The 18,498-nt window shown below is 38.0% G+C and overlaps 1 protein-coding gene across 4 annotated transcripts in view; it reads right to left on the reverse strand.

The window, feature by feature from the left end:
• Nucleotides 1-4,037: 4,037 nt before the first annotated feature.
• Myot (myotilin) overlaps nt 4,038-18,498 on the reverse strand; it is a 42,799-nt gene continuing 28,338 nt past the window's right edge. For 3 of the 4 annotated variants that reach the window (XM_076912713.1, XM_034518161.2, XM_034518160.2), the window contains exons 3-10: nt 15,424-15,598; nt 14,368-14,469; nt 12,265-12,314; nt 11,598-11,730; nt 10,247-10,454; nt 6,052-6,217; nt 5,365-5,498; nt 4,038-5,185 (exon numbers count right to left, since the gene is read on the reverse strand). In XM_076912713.1, the coding sequence (XP_076768828.1) occupies nt 5,013-5,185; nt 5,365-5,498; nt 6,052-6,217; nt 10,247-10,454; nt 11,598-11,730; nt 12,265-12,314; nt 14,368-14,469; nt 15,424-15,598 (1,141 nt within the window). In that variant the 3' untranslated portion in view covers nt 4,038-5,012. The remainder of the gene's footprint in view (nt 5,186-5,364; nt 5,499-6,051; nt 6,218-10,246; nt 10,455-11,597; nt 11,731-12,264; nt 12,315-14,367; nt 14,470-15,423; nt 15,599-18,498) is intronic. The other variant, XM_034518162.2, reaches the window with a different exon arrangement.

Below are 18,498 nucleotides of genomic sequence, written 5' to 3' on the forward strand. Positions count from 1 at the left end.
AAAAAGTAGTAACTTTATACATTCAGGCTGGATGTCTTGTAAACAGACACTGGCTTGGATTTGTGTAGTGTTCCTGCCCCTCCCCCTTTTCCTATTGTTCCTGTCTAAACACCTGGCCCCATGTCTTCTTGCTAGTTTCTCCTTGTGTAAACTTCTGTGAAAAGCAGCCAAGTCAGAGAGCCCAATTATTCCTTCTTGGTTTACCTATGTTTCTCTAACTGCTTCCCTGAGACTGCAGGAGCCGGTTACTGTACATTTGAATTGCTTTCAGGAGTGTGTGTGTGTGTGTGTGTGTTTATACATCATTTTTTGTATGTGACACTACAATGTAAATTTAAAGAAATGGATTGTAAATGACAAAACAAATATATACCTAGAGTTTTGATGGATAATAGCTATGTGCATGTAATGGAAACAGAGAAGTCCCCCTCAACACAGAGAAGAGGCAGAGACTAAAACCAAAAAGCAAGAAAGACAGAGAACTCGAATTCCAGTTCTGTCTTTCGAAGTCACTGACAGTTGTAACACACTGACAGCTACTAAGCCCCAATCATTTCTGTTCAGTAAGGTCTTGGTTTCCTCTCTGCACATGTGAATGAGGTATTGTTCCTTCTCCAAGGGACACCTGGCTCTGATGGGTTGTTCTACTTGCTCAGAACTTGGAGCAGGGAAGGAGCTAAGTACTGACTTCTGAAACCTTTAGCTTCCCACTGGCCAAACATCTCACAAGTTACGTTGCTGTTAACCCCAATGCAGAGACTTAATGGGAGGGTATGTTCCTCAGACTGAAACAAGAATGCAGGATGAGTAAAGCCTTACTTTTAAATATTAAAATAAAATGATTTAATTTTATGTGTGTGAATGTTTTCCTGCATATAAGGATACATGTAGTGCCCCAACAGTATAAAAAAAAAACAAACAAAAAAAAACCAAAAAAACAAACAAAAAAAAGGTAAGCAGTTGCAGAGCAGGCTAACAATGGGAAACCAGAACTAGTCAAAGATGTTTTGACAGAAGAGCACCCTGAAAGCTGTGCAGAGAGCTCCGATAGCCCCGGGGTTGCAATCTTGGGAGTTGTAAGGAAGTTGGGCTGGGCGTTCTGGTGATGCAGGCGGAATCCCTGCCCCTTTTAAGTAGCTTTTCATCCAAACTCCTGTTGATAGCCAGATGCAAATTCACTAGCTTCACCAAATTGGATATTGGTGCAAACTTTCCTTTGGACTGTCATGGGCTCGTTTTCTCAGGTGAGTTGAAGTGTGTGTTGTCACCCCAGGAAAAGTCTGTCACACAACACACACCCATTTGGCATTTTTGTGGGTGCTCTGGTTATGAACTCCAGTCTTTACCTACTAAGGAATGGAAGACTGAGGATTTTACCCACTGACCAATCATCTCCCTGGCCCAAAACAAATGCTAATTTTCTCTACTCATTATTGTAAAATTCTTCTCTCTTCAAGCATATATTTATAATTTATCTAATTTATACTGTGCTTTGGTTATTTATTTTGACAGTTATTTAAAAGTTAATACTGGCAAGTACATTTTCCTATTGACATAGACTTAAATTATTTTCAGCTTTACCTAGGTTATCAGAATGCTACAAGGAGTTTTTAAAAATTTAATCTGTGTGCCATGCCAAGTCTAGCCACCCATTCTCAACAGTTCAATTAGAAGAGAGAGCGGGTGGAAGAAGAAGGGAGGAAGAGAAAGGGCGGAGGAATGGAGGGAGGGAGAGAGAGAGAGAGAGAGAGAGAGAGAGAGAGAGAGAGAGAGAGAGAGAGAGAGAGAGAGAGATTGAGATTGTTTGGAAGAGGTACAAAGAGATCCAGCGAATCTCTCAACTGCATCTTTGGAGTCCCAATGTGAAATTAAAATTTAAATATGAGTCCAAGGATTTGCACAGGTGTGGTCACCCCCACCATGTGCAAATCATTATCTGGGCTTCAGTCTCTTACTGTAATGTGACAAGTTGTTAAAACTGTGTGAAATGTCTTTCTGTGAGACAAGCTTCCTCTCTGGCAGGAGCCTTCTCCTTCTTCCAGAGTGAGATTTCTAGGGAAATTCCCATTTCTGTGAGGTCAGCTGATGATCAGACTGAGAGGCACGGCTCTCTCTTTTGACATGTTTATTTCTGTCTGACAGGTTATAGAATGTTCTTGTTCAAAGAGTTTCTCTATGATATATGTGTGTGTGTGTGTGTGTGTGTATTTTACAGTCCAGTTGTTACCTCCCTCCCTTTCCCCCCTCCCACAGTTCCTCATCCCATTTCTCTTCTTTTTTATCTCCAAGAGGATGTCCCCACTCCTACCCATCCACTCCCCCGCCAGGCCACCCCACTCCCTGTGGTCCCAAGTTTCTCGGTATATATTTATAATTACAGAGTATGCCAATCTGTAGCTTCAATAATGCCAAAATAGCTCCCAATCACCCAATCTCTTCTCAAAAGTCTTTCTCTTAAGACAATTGCACTGGGAGCCAAGTTTCTAGTCATAAACTGGGGGCATATACAAACCACAGCAGTCAGTAGTAAATGCTATAAAGAAATATAAAATATAGTTTACCTTTAATTAAGGATTAGCATTTTGCTCAGAAAATAAAATATATAGAAAATATATATGTAGTTCCTGGGGCTGGAACTGTGGCTCAGAGGTTAAGAGCACTGTTGCTCTTCCAGAGGACCCGGGTTCAATTCCCAGCACCCGTATGGCAGCTCACAACTGTCTGTAACTCCAGTTCTCTGGGACCCAGCACCCTCACACAGGCATACATACAGGCAAAACACCAATGTACATTAAATAAAAGTAAGTTATTTACACACACACTAAAAAAAAAAAAAACAACCCGTAATTGCTTCATTTCCTCTTCATGTATTTCGTTCAGTCTGGGGACAGAGCCCTCTTTAGGAGGTCCAGCTTTAACTTCTCTTCAGGGTCTGTTTCCTCTTTATGTACAGATGCCCTCTAAGGGCTAAGGTCTCATTTTATGTGTGCATTTCAGACTCTGCTAAAAGCAATTCTTATGAAGCAGTTAGGGTAAGACCAGAAGTGTTCTTGTCCCCAGTGAAAGGAAGGGCCTGGAGGAACTTGGAAATGGCCAAGTAAACTCTCCCATTCAATTAGGAAACACACGCTAGTCGATTCCTCACGGCCTAACAAAATGAATGCTGAAGAATGTGGGTCTCATACAAAGCAGGTGTGGGGCATCTGCCTCATTTCACGTGGACATCAGCTTCTGACTTTGGGCTTGAAAAGTTGCAATAATTAATTATAATAGGCTTCTTTTTTTTTCTGGAAAACCATTAGCATTTATTGTATGTTTAGTTTCATTTTCAGCTGGAGCTTGAGGAAGCCAAAGTGCTAAGATATTAAGTTATTTTCCCAAAGTCACAGTGAAGTCCGTGGATGTCAAAGGCCACATGCTTTGCCGCGAGGCCTTACTCTCCCTGCTACTTGCAGCAACCGGTTGTTTTTAAGAGTTGTCACTGGGGCAAGAAGATGGTTCAGCCAGTTAAGATACTTGCCACTAAACCTGACAACCTGTCACACCTCTGGGACCTACATGGGAGAAAGAGAGAACTAGCTCCTGTTAAGTTGTCCTCTGACCTCTACGCGTGTGCTCTCATCCATCAACACACTAAGAACAGGAAGTGGCTATATGAGCAATGGCCAGGATGGGGGATGACAGTAGCCGTGGGAGCCCAGATCAATATCTTGCCCAGAGACTTTGCAAAGATGAGAAGATCTGTAAACAAACCTTAGAAAAAGTAGGCTCCCCACATCTGCAAAAAAATTGACTGTGAGTGAAGGAAACTAGAACCCAGCAGGATGGAGGACAGGGGGAATTCTATGGCTGTAAAAGAGGAAACCAAAATGGAAATCTGTCCAAAGGTTGCCAGGGTAGTCTAGGAAGAATACTACTGAGCTGTTTTGAAAGCAGAAAATAAAGCCACTCTTGTTCCTGCTCTGAAAGAAGTGGAGAGTGCTATGGGTAAATGGTGTTTATGTGCAGATATAAAGCAAAACTAGGTCACACAGTAGCACTGGGCAAAAACTGTCTTTCACTGAAGGAACAGAAGAGACCAAGCAAAGGCTGCAGCCCACAGCAAAGAAAACGCCATTGTCCCAGCTTAAGATGGTTTCATGAAAGGATTTTGCGTCTTCCTGGGCTTGCACTCTCAGGGGCGTCACAAAATTAGCCTGTCCAACATAGTAAGTTATTTGGTTTGGAAAACATAGGAGGCAAAACATTCAAACAGTTTTGACATTTACATTAAATACACAACACTCAGAGATGACCTTTGGAGATGGTTCTCGTTCCACTAAATTAGTTCACAAACTGAAAACTGTGGTTAATGTTACTGTGATTGCCTTTGAAGTGTAAGTATGGGAGGCATTTGCAGAGGGAGTTGCCTGAGTTGTGAGCTCCATGCCCTCCTTAGGAATGAAGACATTTCCGTGTTTTGGAATTTGTTATTCACAGGTTTTTCTGAGTGTTGTTTTACAGATAAAAACCACAAGTTTGACCAGGAAGATCACTCTAGACTCTCATGAAGATGAGACAAGTCTGTCTTAATTACTCAAATTTTATTCTCATTTGATGAGAAATTGTGGAACACTCAGATAATCTATATCATGTTAGTATTCCTATAAGAAAAAAAAACAGGTAAATAGATGTTTGTTAAGTAATACCCATAAACTTTACTGCAAGCATTAGTGGTGTTTAAAAAATTTCTGGTTCATAACTCATAGTTGTTAAATGACGTCTGTGTTAAGACAGTGCATCTTAGAACAGTTTCTTACAATACAAACTCATAGACTTAGTTTACTGTTGGCTTCACAGGTCAGAGGAATAGGCGGGCTGTGCCAGAGTCAGGGTAAATAACATTCTAAATGTGAGTTAGTTATATGACCTAAGTAAAGCCGCAATCTGTTAATACAGCCTCGGGTTATTTTCACAATGTTATCAGATATATCGGTAGTAGTGAAGTTGTGTTTTCCCTGTGGGCAAAGTTATTAAAGTTCTTCACTTTCATAGAGTCCGGATTGAGCTGCCAGGCGCTGAAACTCTCCTTCAGGGTTAAAAGCTTGTTTCACATCCAAACCTTTCCCATTGAGCGCTAAATATTTGCTGAAAGTTGGTCTAACACGCAGTTGCTTGGGCGCTGGGAGAGTTTGGTTTGGGCGGGCTGAAATAAATAAAAGTCAGTTCAGAAGAGTGGGTTAACATATATACCAGTTGAACTTAGCAGTCACTGACAGACATGGTAGAAAAATGATTCTGGAGGAACATTTCCCCCTATGTCACACAATTCTGAACCAGGCATTTCTCAGTTTCCTGGTTAGATTGGGTTGCTCTGTGATATACCTGTGACATCTAATCTTGTGTTACACGTGGCCACACCAGCTTCATTGACTGCTGATACTGTGTACCATCCAGCATCCTTCTGGTTTACATCTTTTATCAGTAGAGTTACTCTCCCGGCATTATCATGATATAAGCTGGAAAAAAAAAACCAGACAAAAACAAAGGGTCAGGAATTACATTCTTTTATCTGGGGTGAAAGTTTAAACGATATTGCCGCCTTATAAAATCTAACTAATAAGAAAGGGCTATTAAGCAAGTCCAAGACTGTGTTTAATCAATGCCATGTAGTTATTGATTTTTCCAAAGTTAGACACTCCACCTATGAGTGGAAGTATAACTTGGTAGTAGGGTATCTGTCTAGCATGCACTCACAAGACCCTAGACTGGATCTCTAGAAAACTCATATACACTCTCTCTTGCTCCCCCAAGCAATTCCCTTTTCATCTTTCTATGCCATTTATTTTCTATAGCCAAGATTCTTCACTGCCAACAAAAGATGGATTCTAGGATCTTTTGTGTGTTATTTTTAGGATTACTTGAATCTAACTTAAATATGGATTTTTAAGAATAGACAACCGAAGATAACTGTGTAATTTATATTTGTAGTGTGTGCAAACAGCATAATTAGATCCATCTACATATACAACATATACAACATATACAACAGTCAAGACAGTCTTGTCTCACCTTATCCGATCAGTGTTGAACTGGACCATTTCGTTGTTTCTTTTCCAGAAAAGTTTTGGTGGAGGGATAGCTGAGATCTGGCACTCTAGCTTCACTGACTCCCCTTCAAAAACTTTTTTACTCTGTGGTTTGAAGATAAACATCGGTGCTCTTTTATGCTCTTTTGCTGGATATTGGTAGGAAATCAATAAAGGTGATATTAAGGCCAAATTAAAATATTACAAAATTTGTACATTAACATTGAAGCTTTTAAAAAGCAACGTGAGAATTGGAAGCCTTTTTTACTGTTAGATAAAATACTGTAACATACATTATTATCTTACTTTATTCAGAGTTCTTAAAATGGAAGGTAATGATTTACTAAAATTATAAGCATGTTTATGTAGATGAGTCATTTCATCTACAGGGAGGCAGGTGCATGATGGGAAGGGTAGCAGACAACTACAGTTCAGATCCCTATTGGGGGATGCAACTTATCAGGGGAGGGTTTGTCTTGCATGTGTAGGGTTGTGGGCTCCATCCTCAACCCTACAAAAGAAAATCTCTATTGTCTCCATGAGCCACGTAAAATTGCCACATTTTTGTTTACTTTCTCTGGGTCTCAGTTTTATCTTTTGCTAACTACACCTTCCAAAACACTAGAATCAAACCAACTCCAGGTGGTAGTGACAGATCTGTCTGAATATGACAGAAGAGATGCTTTGTAAACTGAAAATAACATGGCAGCAATCATCAAACCACCTGCAATAAGAAGAAACAGGAAGTGGTGTCTTAACACTGAAGCGGGCTTTTCTAAAGGAGAAAGGAAGAGGCAGGATGGATTTCAGCCCAGGTCTCTTTCAGCTGGAATAGGGCATTTCTTACGAAGCCACGGTCAGAAATGTGATTCACTCAAAGCTTAACAGCGTGAAGTGTGTGCATACTGGGCAAGCATGTACATCTGGGTTTTATTCTCTGTTTGCGTTGGTTGGGTTCCCTCAGTCTCTAGCACGATCTTCAAGATCTTTCATTGATGTATGCAGACTATAAGCTCAAGAACACTGTCAATACTTTAACCCAATCAGGCTTTTATAAGACGAACAATGATTTATTAAATATTTATTGTGAGATAATAGCTTAATGCACTAAATATGATATATTTAAAGTACTCAGATTATAAAATTTAAAAGCTGGACACGAGATTTTATAGAGCTATGCTGCCATAGTGTGAGTGGGAGTTTGTCAGACCCTGTTTTCCCAAAGAAATAGTTTTTTTTGGAGGGAGCGGTGGTTATAATTGGACACTACTTTCCTAGTATATACAATCTAGTACACAGCTAAAAATTAACACCCGATCTCCAGTTTTCAAGTATGAATTCACATTATAAGCCTATGACAATTCTATATCAGCATGAGTCAGAATGGTTACATTTTAGGCTATAGAGCAGATAAATTATTAGACTATAGTTTCTTCTTTGAAATTCTCTTCTAGCTATATCAACAAATGCTTATATTAGTTTTCTTTGCTCCCTCTAAAATTATATACTAGTCTCTCCATTGATTCTTGCTCAGCCATGCTCATTGCTGTTCTGTTCACAGTAGCTAGAAAACGGAAACAACCTAAATGTCCTTCAGCTAACAAACGGATAAAGAAAATGTACACATGCACATTATTAATAGTATCCCGTTGGAATGGAGAATAATAATATTTGCAAGCAGGAGGATGGAATTAAAAATATATTATGTGGGGTAATATAAAACCCAGAAAGAAAAACTTAGTATCTCATATGTGCTTTTTAAATCCAAGTCTAAAGATGTGAGTATATAACTTGGAGTAACTGCAGAAACCCGAAAAGTTAATAATAATAATAATAATAATAATAATAATAATAATAATAATAATAGACTGTGGGAATGGGCTGTAGGGGCTCTACAAAGGGGAAATAGCAGGAATGAAGGGGTGAAAAGTTCCCTTCCAAGTACTAACTTTCAAAATAGCAAAGGGAGCTATGCAAACCGGCCACAGGGTGAAGCACACACTAGTCCTACATAGCTCTGATGGACAATGGCCAGCATTCCGAGATACCCCTAAGGGTGCAGTAGTGGCACTCATGCATTGGCAGTAACCAACAGCTCTCTAATTGGACTTAAGGAAGCCATACCTGGTACTGGAAGCTTAGCCAGCTACCTGGTAAAGCTCATGAATCTTAGAAAAGAACATACTGCCATCACTTTTCTAAACCAGCATAATTTTTCACTGCATTCTAAATGCTTATCTTTATGCCTGTGGACAAGTGTAGCTCTCACCTCTCATCAAAGAAGCTTTGCTTTACAGTAGATTGAGACCATAACAAAACCCCACACCTGGTCCAAATACAGTGAACAACTGCCTGTGAGGTACACAGCCTCAGTAGATACATCTACCCCACAACTCCTGCACCAAAAGCTCACAGAACATCTCAGAAAGGGGGAGAGACTGTAAGAGCCATAGGAGCATGAAGTATGGAGTGAGATTGTGTCTCACAGTCTAGAAATATAGGGAGCCTTCACTCCTGAAACCTCAACATTATGGCTGCCCACGCAAGACCTGAACAAGGAGGACATCGAGTTCTGATGTGCTAACTTGGAAGGGGAACCTCATAGGGCTCCACCCTTAGACAAAGAGCTATAGGTAACTATTGACTACTGAGAGAAGGAGATCAGGTCCTCTTTTTTCTAATTTTGAAAAATATATATTTTAATTAAAATAGTTACATCACTTTCCCCCTCCATTCTCCCCCCCAACCCCCTCTAATTCTCTTCTTTCCATGTCCCCCTCACTCTCAAACTTACAGCCTCTCCCTCCATGATTACTATTGGCATATGTTTATGTATAATTTTACTAATACTCTGATAAATACATTCTTCTTATGAAAGTCAAGCCATCTTTCTATTTAATATTTTTCATGTACTTCAATTTTACTAGACACTCATATTTTTCTTTTTAAATTTAATTTCACTTATTTTTAATTAATTATTTTATTTTCTTGCATCCAAAATGTTGCCCCCTCTTCCAGTCCCCAATCCCAGAATTCTTTACTCCATCTACCTCTGCCTCACCTCTGAGGGAGTGCTTTCCCCTCATGCCCCTCTTGGGTATTCCCCTTCCCCTGGGTATAAAGTTTCTACAGGATTAAGCATATCTTTTCCCACTGAGGCCAGACAGGGCACTTCTCTGCTACATTTTGTGTATTTGTGGGGAGGGCGGGGGGATTCAGATCAGAGAGGCTTAGTCCCTGGGAGCCCCCATGGATCCCAATTAGTTGACATTGTTTTCCTATAGGGTTGCCATCCCCTTTGGCGCTTTCAATTCTTCCTCTAACTCTTCCATAGGGGTTCCCAACCTCAGTCCAATGGTTGGCTGTGAATATCTGCATCTGTCTCAGAAATGGTCTTTGTGAGGGATAAGCCCCTTAATTAATTGTAAAACACAAGCTGGTAAGCTCTGAAATTCTGCACCTATAAGCAATACTAAACAGGCTCAGCAGAATATCTATATGTCTTTCTGTCTGCCTATCTGTCTATCTGTCTATCTATCTATCTATCTATCTATCTATCTATCTATCTATCTGTCTGTCTGTCTGTCTGTCTATCTGTCTATCTATCTACTATATATCATGGAACAATCATGGAAAAGGAGGCCTTACATTTGAGAAGATCAATAAAGGGACACAGGAGAGGTTAGAAGGGAAGGGCATGGGAGGGGTTGGAGGGAGGAAAGAGAAGTTGGAAATGATGTGATTATATTCTAAATTTTTTAAAGAGGAGAAAGCAGGCTGAGGAAGCCATGGGAAGCAAGCCAGTAAGCAGCCTCCTTATGGCTTCTGCTCAGTTCCTGCCTCCAGGTTCCTGACTTGAGTTTCTGCCTTGGCTCTTTTCAATAGATTGTGACTTGGGATATTTAAAATAAACAATTTCTTCATCCATCTCCCAGTAGTTAAATTGAAATAAAATGGTATGATTGCCTTATTGCCATTCTAGGAAGAATCTGCCATTCTAACCTCAATGTTTCCCCTAAATGCCTTTTTGTTGTAAGTGTAGACTGGCATTGCACTAGATTCTGTAGATGTTAACCGAGGTATGAAGTCCTCCGGGCTCTCCTTTTAAAATATTTTCCTTTGTAACTCTCTGTCTTTTTCAGCCATGCTGCCTTTGAAGGATCTCTCTAGAGGCTTACCCAGAACATCCAACTGTACTGTGAAGGTGGCTTCTCCAGCTCTGTTCCTGGCCACACATACATACGGCCCTGCATCTGATGCTCTGACCACTTCGAAGATGAGGGAGTGAAAACCCTTCTCAGATACTATCATTTTGTGCAACTCATCTGATTGCACGGGTCTCCCATTTAGATACCATGACACATCAGGGGCTGGCAGTCCACTCACCTAGAAATAAAACAGAGCAGTTTTCTATTTATGACTTTAACAACTTTATCGTCTGGATTTTGGGGTTGATAATGCAAAGCAGGAGTTTAAAAATATATTTATTGTAAATTTTTTATAGTAAAATTAAAAACAAGATCAATATTGCTTTTAGGCTATTTCAGAACATATACAATTTTTTCAAATACAATGTCAGGCTCTTTAAGACCTCTTTACTTTATCTAGAACATTAATTTATGTTTTATATCCCACAAGGAATAGGGAGGCAATGACTAGCCTAGCTAAGTGTGACACAAAATAAAGTCCCACAGACAAGTATGTGATGCTTTCAATTTAACAAATAGCTTTTGAAGACAAAACTCTTGAGCTCCAATTTTGCATATGAATATTAGTTCTGTGAGTGTTTCTGTATAAAGACATTCAATCCTAATAGAAACTCTCATTGACAGGGAATCTGAAAAAAATATTATATGAGGATGGACTCTCAGAATGAAGATAATCACAATGTGGTGTGGTATCTTTTAAAGCACTGTCTTAGCCTGAAGACCTGGAAAAAAGAAAGCAGGGTGGTTTTAATGGACAATCACAGATGCATGTGCATGAGACAACATGTTTTGTGTGTGAGAGAGACACACACACAACACACACAGAGTCCATGTGTATGTGAGAGTATGAGTATGTGTGAGTGTGTGTAAGAGTGTATGTGTGTGAGTATGTGTGTGAGAGAGAGAGTGAGAGTAAGACTATGTGCGAGCATATGTGTGATTGTGTGTAACTGTGAGTGTGCATGTGTGAGTATGTGTGTGAGTGTGTGAGTATGTGAGTGTGTATTGTGTCTCCCAAGTACCTCTGTCTACTCAGCTAATCTTCCAAGCTTTATGGCGTAAGTATTGTTTCTTATTCTCATTTTACAGATGAGATGACAAAACACAGGGAGGTTAAATAACTCGTGGACTCTTACATCTGGAACATGACACAGCCAAGATTTAAATTTGTGTCAACTTAGCTTCAGAATTTGTGTTTCTATTCATTGTCCATAGTGTTTTTTCAAGATGTGTGGCAAGCTATAAAAGTTTAGGGAAAGGGGCATTTCCTTGAACTTAGTGCCCCATTGCTAAATGTATCTTTAGCATTTAAAAAACTTACTTTAAAGTCCATTCTGCAGAATCTTCCTTCTTCGATCGACATATTTTCTGGCACTTGAATGAAGCGTGGTGGGTAAAATTTCTCCTGGATGGCATCCTGGTCATTTGCCTCTGCTCTGGAGCACGATCTACTTCTACAACAATAGTTTAATAATGATTTGCAGCAATGTCCTTGTTTTTCGATTCACACAAGACAGTTTGGCCATCATTCTACAAAGTCCAGAGCCTCTTGTTTGGTCTGATGGCATAGTGACAGCAGAGAGAGGCCTTGTGGGTGATATATTCAGTGACTTTTTGATTACTGGCAGACATGTACAATTTAGGCACATCTGGTACAAACGGAACAATTCTTTCCTTTTAAATCAAGTTCCTTAAATTGAGCAATGTGTACCTCATACTTAGTACTAGGAGTTCCTTGTTGTGACAAAGTTATTTAATGTGAAAACATAGTCCTGAATATTCGACTAAAACATTTTTTTAAAATTCTCTTTGAGGTAGCTCTGAAAATTGACATACAATTTTTCGACATAATCCTTGATGCTAGAAAATTCACACTGTGTTTTGAAAGAGTATAGTAAATGCGAAGACTGCATATACATATTATATTTTAAGTGGAAAACATTTTAGATGGCAAAATATAGCTCTCTATACAAATTAAACAAAATTACCTTACTTGTGATGTAGGAACTTGCAGCCGTGCATGTTCTGGGTTATGCTGCTTGAGATTAAAAAAAAAAAAAAAAACCATGAGAAAGTTAACATGTAATTGTTCTTCTTAAATGAAACACAAGTAATTAATTACAGTTGAAAAGAATGTTTCTGTTTTGGATGTGATTGGTTCAGTATATCTATCATTTAAACTATAGCAAATTAATTGCCTATGTCTTTAGTAAGAACACCATAGAATTAGTAAGATAAATTTACATGTGTGATTTATGAAAATCAGCTGGACCCGAGTCTGATGGTAGCTTAATTTTCACTAACTGTTTTATGATAAAGGATGATGTGTCCCATGTGTTTGACATGGGGATACACAGTACAGGCTGTCCTTTAGCAAAGCAGGAATAGCCATGAGGTCACTTGTGCTGGCAGTAGGCAGAGGGTATCAAGCTACTGCCTGGCAGTCCCACCATAAACAGTAAACACATATTAGACTGGAAAATACTTCTCCTTTTAGATCATGGCATAAAATCTCATTGGATACCCTGAGAAATACAGATGAAACTATAAAAAGTACTTGAAACATGAATTAGTTTCTGCTTAAAAAAGGAATATTTGCCTTTTATGATTTCTATTGAGTGCCAGAAAATTATTTCTATTTGAGAAGAAAGTTAGGGGTTGATGAACATTATAATTGAATCAATTAATTATATATTTAATGACTGCTTTGTATAACTATTGCTGTGCTTAGCACAGTGGGAGATTGAAAAAAAGCAGAAATTATAGTCTTAGCCCAAATACCTCTGAATATCTGTGAGAAGGACACAGAAAACCTGAGCAAAAAAAAAAATTAATTTGAGATGAATCTTTTAGTCAATGCATTTTGGCATTTTAAAACAATCTAAAATTTTTGGATAATCTTAAGATTCCCTAAATAAAATGTCAAAACAACATATCAATTAAGCAAGCAGACTATTGTTTTCTAGCAAAATATCAAAAAACAAAAATCAAGCCTAATACTTTAATAAAACTAAAAATCTTCAAAAAATTTAAAACAAGCTTTTGGTTTCATTATATTATCTTCAGAAATAAGGCATTTCAGTTATAGCAAGTATGTATTTTTGTTTATAGTTACACTGTAATTGAACAGCATTTCTTGTTGATGTCTGAGGATTAATGTTTGAGTGTATAAAACAGTAAGATTTACCCTTCCTAGGTTCATTATGTTTCTGCTACTATCTCTTTGTCCCAGTCCTGTCATTTTCCTTTCAAACACTGTTGTAAGTACTAACTAATTTTAAAGTAATTTCCACCAGTAGATATAGTAGACATGTCTTATTCTAGCTGTACTTGCCTATGCCATGACCAGAGTTCATCATCACAGATGCTCTGTGTAAATTTGTTGAATGGTGGATGAATGAATAAATGAGCTGTTCACTGTCTAAGGCCTGGTTCTTACCCCCACTAGACTCTGCTCCGTCCTTTCTACTTGGTCTAGTTGCCTTTAAAAGAAACAAGTATCTTTTGTTCTTATTTCATGTTTGTTCTCTCAATGAGTTCCCAGCTCCATCTCTGTTGCTCATGTCTTCTTAGACTATTTAAGAGGGTGTAATAGGCAGGTTCCAGATAAAGACAAAAAGAGTAATAGCCCTTCAGTTTGCCTTTCCCACTTTACATATGTCTATGAGTTAAATTATGTGTTATAGTTAAGTTAGTCAGGTGTAAGTCTGTGCGTATTCACTGTATTCTGAAGTTAATCCTTAGGGTTTTTTTTTTTTTTTTTTTTTTGGTTTAGTTTGAAAATGAGCTTTCATTCATTTTAGAGATGTTACCCGATAGAGTAATTTTATTAGTTTTTTTCTCAGCAAGAAGTGTGTTTAAACTCAGGAGCATAACAGGAGGAAGTAGATATGCTACAAACATATCTAAACATCAAACATCTTATAAATTGCAAAAAAGGTGTTCCAAGATGGCCACAGCTGTGTGCCCTGTACTCCCAGGTACTTAGCAAGCTCGGAAAGGGGACTAATTGGACCCAGTTCTAGAAGTGAAGGTCCTATCCCCAAAAGAAAAGCAGAGGCCACAGTTACATGTCAATCATTTAAATTTACCTGCGGGGAATCTTGGACATCACTGTTTTGAGCTTGAAACACAGCAGCAGCATTCTGCGGCCCTAACAACCTGCGAGCCATCTTCTCCTCATAGGTCAGTCTCTAGAGGACAGTGATGAGATTTAGTAAGAGGCGTTTGAACAGGCACACCTCTAAAAACCATTTTAAGTCAGAACTTCAAACTCTTATATAATTTTTGAATTCTACTTTCCACCTTTCCCAAAGAGCCTTGTCCTCAAAGACGAGTGGCCAATTCAATTATATCTTAAGAGCTTATATAATAATTACAGCTGTTTCAATTTGACAGAAAAAACATCAACTAAGGAGCAAGAAAAGTTGAGTGAACAGTATTTTTCATTTGTTGTTTGGTAAGCAGAAATTTTATGAGAAGGTAATAGTGATTAATTAATTAATTAATTAATTAATCAATTTACTCATTGAGAAAAGATTTCATGGAGCACAGGCTTACTTGGAACTCAAAAGTCAAAGCTGATTTTCAATTCTTGGTTCCCCTGCCTCTTCTCTTTCAACCTCAAGGGCAGGGTTAATAGAAGTGTGCCTGCACAGTCTATACAAACAGTCATTTTAGAGAATTATGTGCAAGACAAAATTTTCATTGTTTTATCTAGGATATCTAGGGTGTTTTGGTTTTCTTTTATGGTTTTGTTTGCTTGTTTTTGTATCCATTTATTACTAAAAATCAAAAGGCAGACTTCATGTATAATAATAAAAAATTGCCAGCAAATGTCCCCCTACCCCCTTTTTAAAAAAGCAAATCCTATATCTTGCTGCTTTTATGGGCATAGATCTATGAGAGACAGAAGAAACTTTTTCTTATTTTCTTTCTTTCTTTCTTTCTTTCTTTCTTTCTTTCTTTCTTTCTTTCTTTCTTTCTTTCTTTCTTTGTAATGTGGAGCTGTGCTGGATATTAATCTTATGTTAGATAAGTGCTCTACCCGTGAGCTACAGTCTCAGCCTCAGAACTTTCTTATTGAAGTCAGGTATGTAACAGACCATTAATCATGGTCTTCTTTAAGAAACAGATAGCTTGCCCACTTGGTTTCCATTATGAAGAAGGGTGTCTTTGCATTTCAGCTTTCTTTCCAAATCTTGAATCAATGCTTCTTTTGATCCTTGGATTTCATGGTCAGGAGTCTTTGGAGTGGGCTTAGCATTTGCAGCTTGGGATGACATGGCATTTACAGGTTGGGTAATTGAAGATTGTTGATAGCTTTAAAAAAGAAAAAAGAAAAAAATGAGAACGAAAATGATAGAACTTACTTCATTTTGTAAGCTGCCTTTAGATACATTGAATTTACCATTTAGAATGTCTATGTTTTTGAGAACACCAATAATCTTAATAGCAGGGTAGAAGGATATATACATGGCTACTGCCTTTATCTTCTCTCATGTCAGGAGACAATTATATAGTAGGAGGAAGAATTAATTGATTTTTTTCAATCTTATTGTTGGATTTCTGTGTGATGGAGAAAAGGCTATCTGGCAAAGTGTGCTTGAGCTGCCTTTCCTAGGCTTGAGAGAGCTGACTTTTTAGAATCTTTTTCTAGCAACCTGTGATCTCAGGCTAGGGTTTAAAATTGATGGTGTGAAAGTCTTTAATTGGTGAATGTCATCAATACTGATTTCTTCTTTTAGAGCTGAATTGACTGACCAGCATACCATCCATCGTTTTGTCTGTTGAGGAATATTCTACTGTTCTTCAGTGGGACCTCTGATTTTCATATTAATTCCCAGTTCCAGTTAATTTTATAGTCAAAATGATCCAAGCCAGTGCATAAAAATAACTTTTACAGTAATGATGATTTATTCAGTATTGCTAAACTGATATTGGGGTCGGGAATAATTAAAGAAAGATAGAGTATGAGATATAACATTTAAAAAAGACTGGGAAAAATAACACCAATCTAAAAGTAATTGAAAAAGTTTAAATTCTTATATAATATTATTTCTTAAATGTTTATTTAAGGCATTCTGAGCTCTCTCCAAGTTTCCACATTGATATTCATAAAGAGCAGAGGCAGCAGTTAAGGGGTCCTGTATTTCTTGCTGTTGGGTGACTCAAACTTTTCCTAGTATTGTACATTGCTTTAACTGGTTGCTGAAGTAGAACCATATGTGGGTGAATTTGTATTATTCTAATTAATATGAGAAAACTGGCCATTGGTCTAATGAACATTTTATGATGATCATGATAAATGTTCTCTAGTCATCCAGATCCAAATGAGATCAAGCTTCATAAAAGGACTTGTGATTTCAGATGAAATGAAGGCCAAGTGGAGCCAGGGTGTTCACATTGTGGGCTGGGTGACCTGGAGACAATCCTAGGGCCATATGCAAACCTGATGAATAGCAGATGCCATTACTCATCATGGTGCCATTTTATGCCCACCAATAGAAACCATGGGAATGGGAGATACTGTCAACAGAGTGGATAGTTTTAAGTTGTAGTCAAGATATACTGTCTTAGAAGCTGATGGAACCCATTTTCCCTTTACATTTAGATATTTGGATTTTCCAGCTGTCCCCATCAGTCCTTAACTAAAGTCTTATTTGTTCAAAACAGCAAAGAGTCAAATCAATGAAATATGTAAGTAAATAGTAAGCCCCCTCCCTTGATTACATTCCTGGGCCAAAGTGACAGAATTTTCTTGGTCCCTTAATATTCCTGCAGTGCATGCCATGGTAATCCCCTGTAATGACTTTCAATTCTATAGTCTCATATGTTTGAGAGACACACGTACTTGACAAAGAGAAATAGAATTAGACAATTCTGTTCTTATCATTATATTTAATAGAAAGCCTGAGGGATTGATAACTAAACTTGAGAACCACAGGATAGTCTCAGTTAGTTGACTCATTACACACCCTCCTTGTCTGCACATTAGATACATAAGCACTAGACTTCAAATCCTTTCTTACTTATAAACTAGTATTGTGTGTTTACACTGTTTTATAGGTCTTTTCCCTAGCACTGACAACCCTGATCCTTAAATATGCTACAGCTCAGAAAACTGGATTCCCCAGCAGGCTATTTGCTGAATGCCTCACAGCAAGCACTTTGGAAGGAATAATTAGAATTAAAGAATTTCCTTCACTTTTCACCCTGTCATTTGATCAATTGCTAAAACTGTGCCTAAGAACTCCCTACTATTGAGGAACAAAATAAGGCCTTCCAGTGTCCTTAGGTCAGAAACTAAGGGATTATTTTAGAAGACAGGGCAATCTTGAGCCCATCATAACAATGAAAGAATTGTGCACAAATGTTCAAAGGGTCAGGGCTTTTCACCCCATACAGTTGGACTCAGAATGGGTATCAAGTAGCAAAGGCAAGATTAGAAGAGTTATCTACAGTTGCTGAAAATGGAACAGTTAAAACTGGACCTTTGATCTCTGGTTTGGGTACCTCTTAGGCTCTCTCTCTCTCTCTCTCTCTCTCTCTCTCTCTCTCTCTCTCTTGCTTCTTCTATTTTTAGTTTTGCCCAAAGCTAGGCATGTGGTTGAGGCTCTGTGAATATTTGTTTGATCACTTTTTGTTTTCTGAGCAGAATTGAGATTGAAAACATTACTAGGGGAAAATATAGCCAGAGTAGGTTATATATTTAAAATCCTGACATAAGAAGTGGACATACTAATAATAAGCTACATGGAGAATCGTATTAATCATTGTGAAGAACAAAGAGCTATGGACTATGGAATGAGCATAAGTGGAGTTTGTGTGGATTGGTAGAGGAAAGTGTGTTTTTGAAACATTAAGTCAAGATTATGAGAATGCTATATTCCTGGTCATCAGTCATTATATGTAATTTAGCTTAATATCTATCAGATTGATAGATATGCTATTGAGTGTCTTGATTTTTATTTTTAAAAGGAGGGAATAGGTTCCACTACAAGTTGGATTGATATGGTCAGTTCAGATGCTTTTCTGGAATTTCAACCAATACTGTAATTTCAAAAAAACTAGCTCAGCCATCTTACTTGCTGAACACTCTCATCATTTATACAAATAGTTTGAGTGAGTATCAGAACTTGACATGGGCTCTTATCTATAATATTGTAAATATTATAAATATAGGCTAATATTGTAAATCTACACTGATCTATAGATCCTTT

The sequence above is a fragment of the Arvicanthis niloticus genome, chromosome 14, assembly GCF_011762505.2.
Source record: "Arvicanthis niloticus isolate mArvNil1 chromosome 14, mArvNil1.pat.X, whole genome shotgun sequence".
NCBI classification, from domain to species: domain Eukaryota; kingdom Metazoa; phylum Chordata; class Mammalia; order Rodentia; family Muridae; genus Arvicanthis; species Arvicanthis niloticus.